Genomic DNA, 13816 nt, shown 5'->3' on the forward strand with positions numbered 1-13816 from the left:
GGGGCAGGAGGTGGAATCAAACCCACACCCTCTGAACTGTGAGGCGGACATGCTAACCAGTGTCTCATCATGCTGCCAATTATTATTATTTTATTTTTTTATTTTATTTATTTATTTTGATCAGGCTTTTAATCCAAATAAAAGTGTCCATGTAAATGTAGCCACTGTGGGATGGTGAGTGTATGTATACATATATAACCATTTTTGTAAGTGGGTCTCTATGTTTGTAATGATACAGAATATTTTGACTCAGGCTTGAATCATATCAAATAATGCAAAACGTTGTGTTTCATGTGATTATTGTTTCAGTTTTGGTGGTGGTGAATTTACTATATTTATACATATATAATCATTTTTGTAAGTGTTTCTCTATGTGTGCAATGATATAGAATATTTTGACTCAGGCTTGAATTATGTCAAATAATGCAAAACGTGTTTCATGTGATCATTGTTTCAGCTTTGGTGGTGGTGATTTTAAAGCACATTGTCCATTATAGCAGACAAACCAGGCTTTTTACACAGCTGTAAATTTGTGAAGATACTCACGAACACAAATTTCTCCATTTTCAAAGAAGCCTGGACAGCACTGGGATTTCCTATGATACATAGTCTTCTCTCCTCTGCGATACGCAGTCCGGTAGCTTACCCTTCACACAAACAGGAAGGCCAGTTGTCCAATGAGATCAAGACCAGTTAGATTAGATTCCGCTGTTATTATACAGTCGACCCCCGAATATCTTTGGCTCAGCACCTGCAGACTTGCATATTTTTCATAGCTCCATTCATCCATTTTCAACACCTCCTATCATGTTCAGGGTTGTGTACGTGCCTATCCCAGCTGACATTGGGCGAAAGGCAGACTACACCCTGAACTGGTCGATTTTCATAGGTATTTTGGGGATTTTAAATATTTTTGAAATATTATATAAACATTAAATATATGATATATATTTCATATCTATGTATCTCTATCGATCTATCTGTTTATCTAGTATATACACATATATACCGTATTTTCCGGACTACCTATAAGTCAGGTTTTTTTTATAGTTTGGCCGGGGTGCGACTTATCATCAGGAGCGACTTATATGTTATATATGTTATATGTTACTTGATCATTAACACATTACTGACTTACTAATATAGTTGATCACTTCACATGTTATTTTCACTTTAAACCGGATGAGGGTGCACTAGGCCTGTGTAATAATTGGAACCGCAATTGACAATGAGTCTGACCTATATATATACACACACATACAGTGGAGCCTTGGTTTTTGAACACAATCCGTTCCAGAAGGTTGTTCGAGAAGTGAATCGTTCCAATTCCGAATCATGTTTTCCCATTACAAATAATGGGATAAAAATAATCCGTTCCAAGGGAAAAAAAACCTGCCTTTTTTAAGCATTTTTTCATTTGCACATTTCTGTCCGATCGCGCAACTGCAGCGCACCGTCGAACGCGCAACCCTAGCGCGTCACCGACCGCTCAACTGCACCACGTTGGTCGCATAGTGTGAGAGAGCCATCACTGAAATTTAGAAAATATTTTTAAAGTCCTGATGTACTTTCCAAATTTTAAGTGGACCTCAGTGCGCAAGGAGCTTAATTTGGTCCGATCGCGCAATCGCAGCGCGCCGGCCGGGCGCTCACTGTCGCATTGCTTGAGGAGCGTCTTTGTGTTTTAGGATGGCTTTACTGCTCCCATTTGCTTCATTCGGAGGCATGATTAGAGTTGATGTAATCCTCAGAGTAACGAGAATGTAATGACGAACGGAGTCAGTTGGCATGCGGGTCCTCTCGGTTCATCTCGCGAGGTTCGACAACCTATATGACCTATCTGTCACAATAATGCGACCAGCGCGGTGCAGTTGCGCGGTCGGCGGCGCGCTATGATTGCGCGTTCGGCGGTGCGCTGCAGTTGCGCGATCGGACAAAATTAAACTCCCTGCGCACATCGGTCCACTTAAATTTTGGAAAGTACATCAGGACTTTAAAAATACTTTCTAAATTTCAGCGACGGCTCTGTCGCAATACTGCGAACAGCACGGTGCAGTTGCGCGGTTGGCGACGCGCTACGGTTGCGCAATCGGACAAAAATGCGCAAATGAAAAAATGCTTAAAAAAGGCTTTTTTTATTTTTACGGATTAAAAAAAATTCCATTATTTGTAATGGGAAATCATGATTTAGAATTCGAACGATTCACTTGTCGAACAGATTGTGGTCGAAAACCGGGGCTCCACTGTATTTGCAAAAACCCCTGCTTGTCCAGCAGGCTATATACATTATACTGTTACATATATCAATGATCAGTTTTCACAATTATACTTCAATGAAAAGACAGCGTTTGTATTCCTCAGACTTGGAATGTTGACTAAATTGTTCTGATTAATGAATAATCCATCCATCCATCCATCCATCCATCCATCCATCCATCCATCCATCCATCCATCCATCCATCCATCCATCCATCCATCCATCCATCCATCCATCCATCCATCCATCGTGCTCATGCCACACTCCTTCCAGCCGGGAACTTTTCATGCACTCACAGACACGCTGCTCTCATCAAGACAAGCACTTGCACCTGTCACGACCAGTTAGCCAGTCACTATTTAAACACCGCACTACAGTCATTGTTCGTACGACCCCAAATGCTTGTGCCTTGTTCCTTGCCCTTTGCCTTGCTTTGTCCTAGTTGCCAACCCGTCTTCCGTGTACTGACCGACCAAGTTCTTCACTTTCCCCTTCCCCGGAAAAAAACATTTACTACTTCTTTGTACTAAGACGCATTTCTGTGGATCTAGCTTCATAAAAAAAAATAATAATAAAAAAACGTTGTGGTGGGTGGAAGCAATAGAATTAAGGACTTGGACATGGGGGCACTAGAGACAAGTCAAGTTTTTATATAGCCCTAAATCACAAGCAGTCTCAAAGGGCTCTGTCCTCTGCATTTAACCCATCCCCATGTGATTTTGATCCATCCCCTGGGGGAGAGGGGAGCAGTGAGCAGCAGCGGCACCGCGCTCGGGAATCATTTTTGGTGATCTAACCCCCCAATTCCAACCCTTAATGCTGAGTGCCAAGCAGGGAGGCAATGGGTTGCATTTTTATAGTCTTTGGTATGACCCGGCCGGGGTTTGAACCCACAACCTTCCAGTTTCAGGGCGGACACTCTACTACTAGGCCACTGAGCTGGTCACTAGAGACAAGTGAGAAGAATAAGGAGGAGAGAGGTATGTTTGAATAAACACAGCGCTCGCACTTGGTCATCCTGCTCGCTCTTTCCCATGACAATCCATCCATCCCATTCACTTTTCTTGCACCTGGTCTGACCTGTCAGACGAGCGCTAACAACAGAACGACAATCGTGGAGATGTCACACCGCCTTATCCGTGTGCACAAAATTACAAATCGATATTCATGATGCCATGTCCAATCGAATGAGTAAATGAATTGCGACTCATTGGTGCACAGCACTACTGCTTATGTTGTCTGTTGCCACTTCATCAAAAACTCTGGCAATGCCCTGGTCACATTAGAATCGCTACTTCCATTTTTGAACATACGTATGTATGTGTCTCCATGCAAGCCATACCTGCCTGCTTGCACATGTTTGCGAAATTACAAACACCCGGTCTAACCTCCCTCTGTGCAGATTCACGAGCCCCACGTCAAACTTTCATCTTTCATGAAAATAGAGGTAGGAATCTTAACATTTGTGAAAAAGGAATGCAATAATGAGAATAATGTAAAAACGAGAAATATTCTAGAAAATGATTGCCGCTGATGTGATACTCACCTGTGTCTGGTACACTTGAACCAGTTGAGGATGTCTGTGCAGCTGGTGTAAAAAATCTGGTCAAAAGGATGGGCATAGGACTCTTGAACAGTCACTGAATATCTGAAACGACAGGAAGAGAAGGAGACAAGAGATCAGACATAAATGACTGTCAGAATCCCTGTGTGTGTGTAGAGCTTTCATGCATGACATTCTATCACCCAAGTTTATCCAAAAGGAATGTGGTTTTGTGGTTCTTTGGGATTAACTATACCTCTGCTCTACCCTTGCCCACTGGTAGGACAGGCTTTGTTATACACTATTAGATGGAGGGGTATAAGGAATCTTTTTGTGACCATTCAATGAGACCAATTTGGAGAATATGTTTAGTATGTAAACACTATACAGTGTCCATATGCTCAGCACATTATGGTGAGTGGCTACGTATCGGCATAGCATTTTTTGCAGAGGAGTGGAGTGGAACGGTAGATGGGGCTGAAGTCGTGTTGTGTCATTTGACACCCCTGGCTTAAACACATACAGCAATTGAGCAGACAAACCTCTCCCAGTGGCTGCAGACATTTGGATCTTCCAGGTTCAGGGAGGAAGTGATGCAAGGAAGAAAAAAAAAGGCCACAGCCAACAAGACCGTCCCGTGGCATTGTAGCCGCATGGCCATCTCACCCTTGACACACTTTGACACCTGGAAAAGCAGACTTTTTTTTTTTACTTCACTCAACATTCAGAAATGATTTTTGCTTTTGTTTGAATAAAACAAAATTGGGTAAAATAATACAAATTTTCAACACAATTCACACCTGTATGTTTGGTACTGAAACCGGGGATGCAGCAGAGGTATTTTTATGACTACAATGAGTGATAGAGCTTTAGAAAGACTTGATGACACAAAAGGAGTCTAATTTAACTTTTTTCAAAGCTTTTAAGAGGATTAGTATGATCAACCCGATAATGACCTTTTTGTCTAAAAAAAGCAATAGTTCTGTCGTGAGAGATGAATCTCAAATAAATACTGCAAAGTTAAAAGGTCCAATACCAGGTAGGTTTGATCAGATAAGAACTTTTTGGCCAGTAGAACAGAATAGAATAGAATAGAATAGATCTTTATTGTCATTGCCACATGTACAACGAAATTAAAAGTGCCAACCGATCAGTGCATCTGCTAAAATAATAAAAAATACAAGCCAAAAGTCTATACAACTAAAAACCACACAAAAGAACATAGACAAACAAGTGACATGCAATTGCACACCCCCATATTTTTGTGAAAAAGACATGCAATTACACACTCCCATATTGCACAGTTAAAATGTAGACATGTAAATGTAAACATGTATACACACACACACACACACACACACACACACACACACACACACACACACACACACACACACACACATTTAAGTTGCAGTATTTGTCTTTATGAGAGCCTTGTTAGACTGACTTAATCACTTTTTTAATAAATTGGTGATTATCAATGAGTATGATTTTATAAGAAATAAATCGGGGTACTGTAGGTTGTTTGTATTGTGCCTTTATATGCATTTTTTGAGGGAAGCAGAACCCATCTTCTCTGGTTTCATTTGGCTGAAGAGGCACAGCTGCAGCCACCAATGCTGGACCCCCCCCCCCCCCCACACACACACACACACACACACAAACCACCCAAAGACAACTGCACAACTGCACAAACAAGAGCCGTGCTGTGCGTGTGAAAGGCTCCAGATACCCCAAAAGGAGCAGACTTTGCAGATCTGCGTTCCAAGTAGCATGATACTGACGCCTTTCAGTCTCAGTTGAAATGGACTGGTGGGAGCTGACACGGGCTCAGTGTAAAAAGTGGCGCATCTTGACTTTTGTGGCAGGTCAAGTCTAGTTCACTGTGTTTTGGATAGACTATGCTGTGCCATACTAGGGGTTGCGGCAGACTGAGGGTATTTTCTTTTTTTTACGCCCCTGCAACACCTGACAGTCAGGTGACTGAAAGTAGACTAGACCTTAGACCAGCTTGGAGGAGTTCTAAGTTGTGGCGCAGGTGGTGTAATGACATTTTAATGGATTGAACTGAGGTACAGGCAGACAAATTTGAATCACTGCTGATATGTGCTACCACTGACTGACTGATAACTCAGAGCTGTCCCTGTCTGTGTGTTTGTGTCATGTGTAGCATGTGCATGTGTGTACAATGTGCATGTGTGTGTCCTGTCTAATTTGATTGACTATGCTGTGTTTAGCCTTCCATTCTCAACTACCAGCCAGTTGTCTTGTGCAGTCTCACGTTGACTTTCACTTCCACCGAGAAAACACCCTCGTCATCATAGATAGAGGTTAAAGTTACAACAGATCAGATTGATATGAAAAGAAATTCCTAAGGAACTTCACTTGTATGCAGAGACCATGTTCATGAAAATGTATCTGATCCTATCTTGGATAAACGACTCAGCTCTGTAAGCAACATTTGATCAAATTTGATTGATAATCTTCAGAATCAGAGATCTCTACTTTGGATGACCTAATGCATGAGCTTACTTTGAATTCTTAAATTTTAGCTACTGTATTTTCCGGACTAAGCCTGTGGAATAATTGGAACTGCAACTGACGATGAGTCGGATGTAAGCCACGTAGAAGAGGAAGCGCTGCATTTTCTACCTCCGGAGTTAGCGGAGTTGTTTAAAAGTGACACAGAGGATGAAGATTTCATTGGATTTAGTGATTTGGAGTGACACGGATGGTTTGGTAAACTTGGTAGCATGTTATTTACGCTATAGTTATCTGAATAACTCTTAATATGTTACGTCAAGCACGTTCTCAGTCCGTTGTTTAAGTGGAATGTAACGTTAGCATACGGTACCATTATTCAGCCTGTTGTTGCCTCTATTCTATTTTTATTTTAAATATGCCTTTCAAGATGACATGTCTGTCTTGGTGTTGGATTTTATCAAATAAATTTCCCCCCAAAATGTGACTTATACTCCAGTGCAGGGGCGGCACCGTGGCACACAGGTTAGCACGTCCGCCTCACAGTTAGGAGGGTGTGGGTCCAATTCCACCTCCGGCCCTCCCTGTGTGGAGTTTGCATGTTCCCCCCGTGCCCGCATAGGTTTTCTCCGGAAACTCCGGTTTCCTCCCACATCCCAAAAACATGCACTGGCACTCCAAATTGCCCTTAGGTGTGAGTGCGAGTGCGAATGGTTGTTCGTCTCTGTGTGCCCTGCGGATGGTTGGCAACCGGTTCACCGTGTCCCCCGCTTACTGCCTGATGACTGCTGCCACAGGCTCCAGCACACCCGTGACCCTTGTGGGGACAAATGGAATCGAAAATGGATAGCTAGATGGATGGATGGATGGATGGATGGATGGATGGATGGATGGATGGATGGATACTCCAGTGCGACTTATATATGTCTTTTTTATTATGCATTTTATGGCTGGTGTGACTCTTCTGGTTCAAATCCTACCTGTCTGACAGATCTCACTACATCATCATTGACCAACACAAATCCCACACCACCCATGTTGCACACGGAGTCCCTCAAGGATCAGTTCTGGGCCCCATTCTTTTCACTCTGTACATGTTTCCCATTGGTCATATCATCCGCCGCCATGGTTTCAGTTTCCACTGTTACACTGATGATATTCAACTCTACATCTCCACTAAAACCATCTCCCCTGCCATTCTCTCCACCCTCACTCGCTGCCTCACAGACATTAAAGACTGGATGACCCAAAAATTTCAAACTAAACAGTAACAAAACGTAATTCATCATCTTCGGTTTTCAATGACTACCGCCCTGTGGCACTGACGCCCATCGTCATGAAGTGCTTTGAGCGGCTTGTGATGGCGCACGTCAGATCTGTTCTTCCCCCCACCATAGACCCCTTCCAGTTTGCCTTCCGAGCCAATCGGTCCTCTGAGGATGCCATCTGCTCTGCCCTCCACTCTGCCCTCACCCACCTGGAGAACAGAGACTCGTATGTGAGATTGCTGTTTGTAGACTTCAGTTCTGCCTTCAACACCATTGTTCCACAGCGTCTCATCTGCAAACTCGACAAGCTGGGCCTCAGTACCTGCCTTTGCAACTGGCTACTGGACTTCCTCTGTCAGCGGCCTCAGGTAGTACGTGTTGGCGACAATGTCTCCGGCAGCATCACGCTGAGCACGGGGGCCCCTCAGGGCTGCGTGCTCAGTCCGCTGCTCTTCACCCTGCTGATGCATGACTGCACCGCAACCTACAGCAGCAACCGCGTGCTGAAGTATGCCGACGACACGACTGTGGTGGGTCTCATCACCGGGGGAGACGAGACTCAATACAGGTCGGAGGTCGACCTTCTGGCCACGTGGTGCAGGGACAAAAACCTCCTGCTGAACGTCAGCAAGACCAAGGAGATTGTTGTTGACTTGCGGAAGGGTCATGCCCAACACGTGCAGCTGACCATCGACGGTGCTGTGGTGGAGAGAGTGAGCAGCACCAGATTCCTGGGGGTGCACATCAGTGATGACCTCTCCTGGACCACCAATGCTGCATCGCTGGCGAAGAAGGCTCAGCGCCGCCTGTACTTTCTGCGGAAACTCAGGCGAGCAAGTGCTCCTCTTGCCATCATGACCACATTCTACCGTGGCACCATTGAGAGCGTCCTCTCCAGTTGTATCGCTGTGTGGGGTGGTGGCTGCACTGAATACAACATGAAGGCTCTGCAACGCATAGTGAACACTGCTAGTAAGATCGTTGGGGCTCCGCTTCCCTCCCTGAAGGACATTTACACCTCCCGTCTCACTGGCAAGGCGACCGCGATTGTGTGTGATGTGAGTCACCCCGCTCACTCTTTGTTTTATCTTCTGCCCTCTGGGAAGAGGTACAGATGCCTGCGCTCCCGCACCACCAGACTCGCCAACAGCTTCGTACTCCAAGCTGTCAGGATCCTGAATTCTCTCCACCCTCGGCTGCATGACGTCCTGTTCTTTTGCGCTTTTTTCTGGCCGTCTGGTGTATGCACGCTTGCTCCATTTTGCTCCTCTTATTTATCTATTTATTTATTTATTGTTTATTTATTTGGGTTATTTGCTTATTACTTATTCATCGCTCTTGTCTATTCATTTTTACTCTTTGTGCTATTTGCTTGTATGTGTTGTGTAATATGTCTAGACACCGTGGGACGGAGGGAAACGTAATTTTGATCTCTTTGTGTGTCTTAACGTGAAGAAATTGACAATAAAGCTGACTTTGACTAAATCCAGCCTCTCCACCTACCACAACTTCACACTCTGCATTGACAGCCACTCTGTCACTCCCTCCCCTCTAGTCAGAAATCTTTGGTTTTATATGGATCTCACACTCTCCTTCAAACCACATATCAACTACGTCACCAAAACATCCTTCTTCCATCTACGAAACATTGCATGCCTACGTCCCTTTCTTTCCACCCCTGCAGCATTAGTTCATGCATTTATTACCTCCAGACTGGATTACTGCAACATTATCCTGTACGGCCTCCCCTCAACTGTCCTTCACAAACTGCAATATGTTCAAAACTCTGCTGCCCGACTGCTCACCCGCTCACCCAGCAGACAGCACATCACCCCTGTCCTCCGTTATCGTCACTGGCTCCCCATAAAACAGCACATACATTTCAAGATCCTTGTCACCACCTATAAGGCCCTAAACAACCTTGCCTCTACCTACCTATTTGAACTCCTGCACCGCTATACCACCACCCGCCGACTCCGCTCTGCTGACGCCAACTTGCTCACCCCCTTTACCTCGACCAAATACCGGACCATTGAGGATAGAGCCTTTGCCATTGCTGCCCCCATTCTTTGGAACTCTCTCCCCCTGACCATCCGTAATGCTGACTCCCTGCAGTCCTTCAAACACCATCTCAAGACCCACCTCTTCAACTCTGCATATAACCCCTAACTCTTTGTGTATGTGTGTGTGTGTGTGTGTGTGTGTGTGTGTGTGTGTGTGTGTGTGTGTGTGTGTGTGTGTGTGTGTGTGTGTGTGCGTGTGCGTGTGAATTTTCTATCTAAAGCGGCTATGAGTGTTTCGAAAAGCGTTATGTAAAACCAATCTATTAGTAGTAGTAGTAGTAGTTGTCAGCAACCAACTTTTGGGTCCAACCTTCCAGTTGAGAGTCACTTCTTTAATGTTCATTCATTCATTCATTTTCTGAACCGCTTTGTCCCCACAGTGGTTGCGGGCGTGCTGGACAGCCTGAACTGGTTGCCAGCCAATCGCAGGGCACACAGAGACGAACAACCATCCGCACTTGCATTCACACCTAGGGGCAATTTGGAGTGCTTAATCGGCCTACCAAGCATGTTTTTGGGATCTGGGAGGAAACCAGAGTGCCCGCAGAAAACCCACGCGGGCTCAGGGAGAACATGCAAACTCCACACAGGGAGGGCCGGAGGTGTAATCGAACCCGCACCATCCTAACTGTGAGGTGGAAGTGCTACCCAGTGTTCCACCGAGCCGCCTAGAGTAATGTTGGATTATTGTATTCTATTTTCACCTCATTTCACAGAAGCTTAAAATTCCTTTTGACAACAAAAGAGGTCACCAGTAACGATTTTTGCAACAACTGTAACACACGTATTCTCTCAATGTATAACCTACTGTCATTGTGCAATGAAATATGAGCAACCAGTGATAAAAGATTTAGCTCCAATGTTGATCTACAGTAGGGCTGCAGTTAACAATTATTTTGATAATTGACTGATCTGTTGATTATTTAATTGATTACCGTAATTTTCGGACTATAAGTTGCACCAGCCATAAAATGCACAATATAGTGTAAAAAAACATATATAAGTCAAACCGGAGTATAAGTCGCACTTTTGGGGCAAATTTATTTGTCAAAATCCAACACCAAAAACAGACATGAATCAGCAACAACAGGCTAAACGATACGGTATGCTAACGTGACATATAGACAAACGAGGAGCTCAGAACAGGACTGACGTAACATTCAGAGTTATTCAAGTATTACATAAATAATACGTTTATCAAACCATCTGTGTCACTCCAATTCATTAAATCCATCGATCGTGCTTTATGTAAACAATGCCGCGTATGCGCCGCATATGCGCCACGCCGCTGACGTTGGACTCGTTGTAAGTTGCATTTCTAATTATTCCACAGACCCATAACGATATATAAAGTATATTTCAAATAACTATCATATGAAAACAATATTATCAAACCATCTGTGTCACTCCAAATCATGAAATCCATCGATCAAATTCCTCGTTCTTTATGTCAACAACGCCGCGCGTGCGCTGCAGAGATCTAGTATATAACTATATTGTAGCGTTAACAAAGTACCAGGAAAGACGTGGGTTTGGTCAACGGCTCTTTATTTAACAAAACAAGAGTTCAACGAGCCAACAACTACTGAACTTCCAGCCACGGAGGTGGAAGAGAGCTCCATAGAATAGGAGCGGGCGTGCGTAAAAGCCATGTCCGAGCCCCATCCACCGTCCACGGACAGCCACCCGGCTGAGCGCCGGCCCCCGACTTCCATTCACGGAGGTGAAAGACAGCACCCCGGCGTGCGTAAAAGCCATAATAGTTTTTCAAACCTTCTGTGTCACTCCAAATCATTAAATCCTTCAAACCCTTCCTCCTCCGTGTCACTTACAAACAAAGCCGCTAATGATGCCGGTAGTACGTGGGGTCCTTCGTCATCTTCGTCATCACGTGATCAAATCCTTTGTCTTTTATGTAAACAACCGCGGCACGGGTGTCGTCACTTGCAGTTCAAATGACAGTAATCCCTTGGTACATCGCGGTTTGTTTATCGCGGTTCCACCACATCGCGGAGTTTTGAATTTTGAAAATTTGTGAAAAAAATCACATATAAGTCGCTCCTGAGTATAAGTCGCCCCCCCACCCAAACTATGACAAAAAACGCGATTTATAGTCCGAAAATTACGGTAATCAGATTTTTAGAGACATTTTAATTTCCAAGCCTATGTTAAAAAACATGGCATTTTTTCATCCATCCGTCCACCCATACATTCATCCATCCATTTTCTGAACCGCTCGTCCTCATGTGGGTCTCGGGCGTGCTGACTTTGGGAAGTAGGCAGGGGACAGAAATGGTTGCCAGCCAATCGCAGGGCACTCAAGAGACGAAACAACCATCTGTACACACAATCACACTTATGGGCAATTTAGAGTGTTCACACGGCCTCCCATAATGTGGGAGGAAACCGGAGGAAACCCATGCTGACATGGGGCAACATGCAAACTCCACACAGGAAGGCTGAACCCGAAATCGAACCCACGACCTCTGCGCTGTGATGCATAAATGACAATACATTTTTGCATGAATCAAATCCACAACCTCGGCACTGTGAGACATATAAGATAACCAGTGCATCAATGTGCCGACTCCTGGCTTCATATTGTCATAGGTTCATTGTTGGTGTTAGTGCTAGCGGTCTGATGCCAAATCAATTCTAGTCAAATCAAGTCTTTTTGCCTTGCGTTTGTTACTCTGAACCATGTTATTTTGGACTTTTGTTGATTTTGTAGTTTTTATTATTCAGAGTAACGTTTTTGCTTTTTTGGTTATTTTGAGATTAATTTGTTTTTTTAAGCACTTTACAAACTGTGAGCACAAATAATATTTTCCTCCTTTTGATAACCTTGCCACATTGAAAAATGCTTATATGACCAAAAAACTTTTAGAAATTGTAATAAAAGTCAAAAAAAAAAAAATCTTTAACTCAATGCACAAACCCAAGTCTAAACAACGTGCCCTAAGTATTGATATCGTATTGGTCGTAAATATGGCAGTTTTAGATGTTTATGAACAAAGATGTAAAAACGGCAAGCGTATAACAAAACTGCGCGCAAATTATTAGACATGTATATGTTTTTACTATGATACAAATACAGTCTCTGCCCAATTGCTTTATTTTTCTCTGTAAACAACAAACCGTATGACTTAAAAATTGAGGTAAGGTAAATCTATTAAAAACCTGAGTGTCTATGTGCCAATGCATTTGAGAATAATTCTAAAAACAAATCCAGATATAAATAAATAAAATTACCTTCTCTATGACAGAACATCAATCCTGTCCTGCCTCATGAGTCCGTCTTTAAATACAAGTGGTGGTGTCCTTAAGTAAGCAACAACAAATTCTGTTGCTGGTTCTCTGAAAAGCTTGAAAATACAAGTCGGGGTTATGAAAGACACAACTTGAAAATTCCCCTTCGGATGCGAAAACTAAACGTCTCTGGAGTACAGCAAGGGTCTTTTCTGCACCCAAAACACTTGCATACTATGGATGTGACGTCACTAGTTTCTCAACCACTGAGATTCTCTACTTCTTCTAAATGCGGCCAGGCGCCACGATGCCCAAAATTTCAAATTAAAGCAAAAGTATCATTACTGGGTTTTAAAGGCATAGTTGGTTCACAAGTTTAAACTTTGGCTCTAAAAAATCTAATTATAGATGGCGCTCGTAATGTGAGGACAAAACGACATATCTCCTTAGTCCAGCATCTACAGTAGTGTAAGATATGATCCCATTTCGGTGTGCTAAACACGTGAATTTATCATATGGTATCAGTGAATTAAATCAAGTTACTAAAATGTCACAGTTGGTTTTTCACATAGGATTCTGTAGTCAGAGGTCTAACTAGTACAAAATGGCATCGTTGGTCATCTTGTTGGCTCTCCTGCCACCTTTTGGGTGACTTATTTAGTGCAGCTTCAGAAACTATACATACTTTTTTTCTTTTTTTGGAAACTATAAATACTTTTACGGAAGAGGATTAGGGCCAGTGAGGAAAAAAAAACGAGGGGTGACAGAATTCTGACTTTAAATGCGGCCAGGCGCCACGATGCCCAAAATTTCAAATTAAAGCAAAAGTATCATTACTGACTTTAAAGTCAGAATTCTGAGAATAAAGTCAGAATTCCGACTTTAAAGTCAGAATTCTGAGAATAAAGTCAGAATTCTGAGTTTAAAGTCAGAAATTGGGAATTCTGACTTCAGA

The 13816-nt window shown here is 43.4% G+C and overlaps 1 protein-coding gene across 6 annotated transcripts in view; it reads right to left on the reverse strand.

Moving 5' to 3' along the window:
• Window positions 1–13816, reverse strand: part of megf10 (multiple EGF-like-domains 10) — a 56718-nt gene that overhangs the window by 42368 nt on the left and 534 nt on the right. For 4 of the 6 annotated variants that reach the window (XM_085925672.1, XM_085925674.1, XM_085925673.1 and 1 more), the window contains exons 1-4: window positions 12865–13468; window positions 4343–4485; window positions 3804–3905; window positions 547–647 (exon numbers count right to left, since the gene is read on the reverse strand). In XM_085925672.1, coding sequence (XP_085781798.1) covers window positions 547–647; window positions 3804–3905; window positions 4343–4461 — 322 coding nt within the window. In that variant the 5' untranslated portion in view covers window positions 4462–4485; window positions 12865–13468. Of the gene's footprint in view, window positions 1–546; window positions 648–3803; window positions 3906–4342; window positions 4486–12864; window positions 13469–13816 lie in introns of those variants that run through there. The other 2 variants (XM_085925671.1, XM_085925675.1) reach the window with 2 other exon arrangements.

This window comes from Syngnathus leptorhynchus, chromosome 12, assembly GCF_054491065.1.
Source record: "Syngnathus leptorhynchus isolate UIUO chromosome 12, UIUO_Slep, whole genome shotgun sequence".
Taxonomy (NCBI): domain Eukaryota; kingdom Metazoa; phylum Chordata; class Actinopteri; order Syngnathiformes; family Syngnathidae; genus Syngnathus; species Syngnathus leptorhynchus.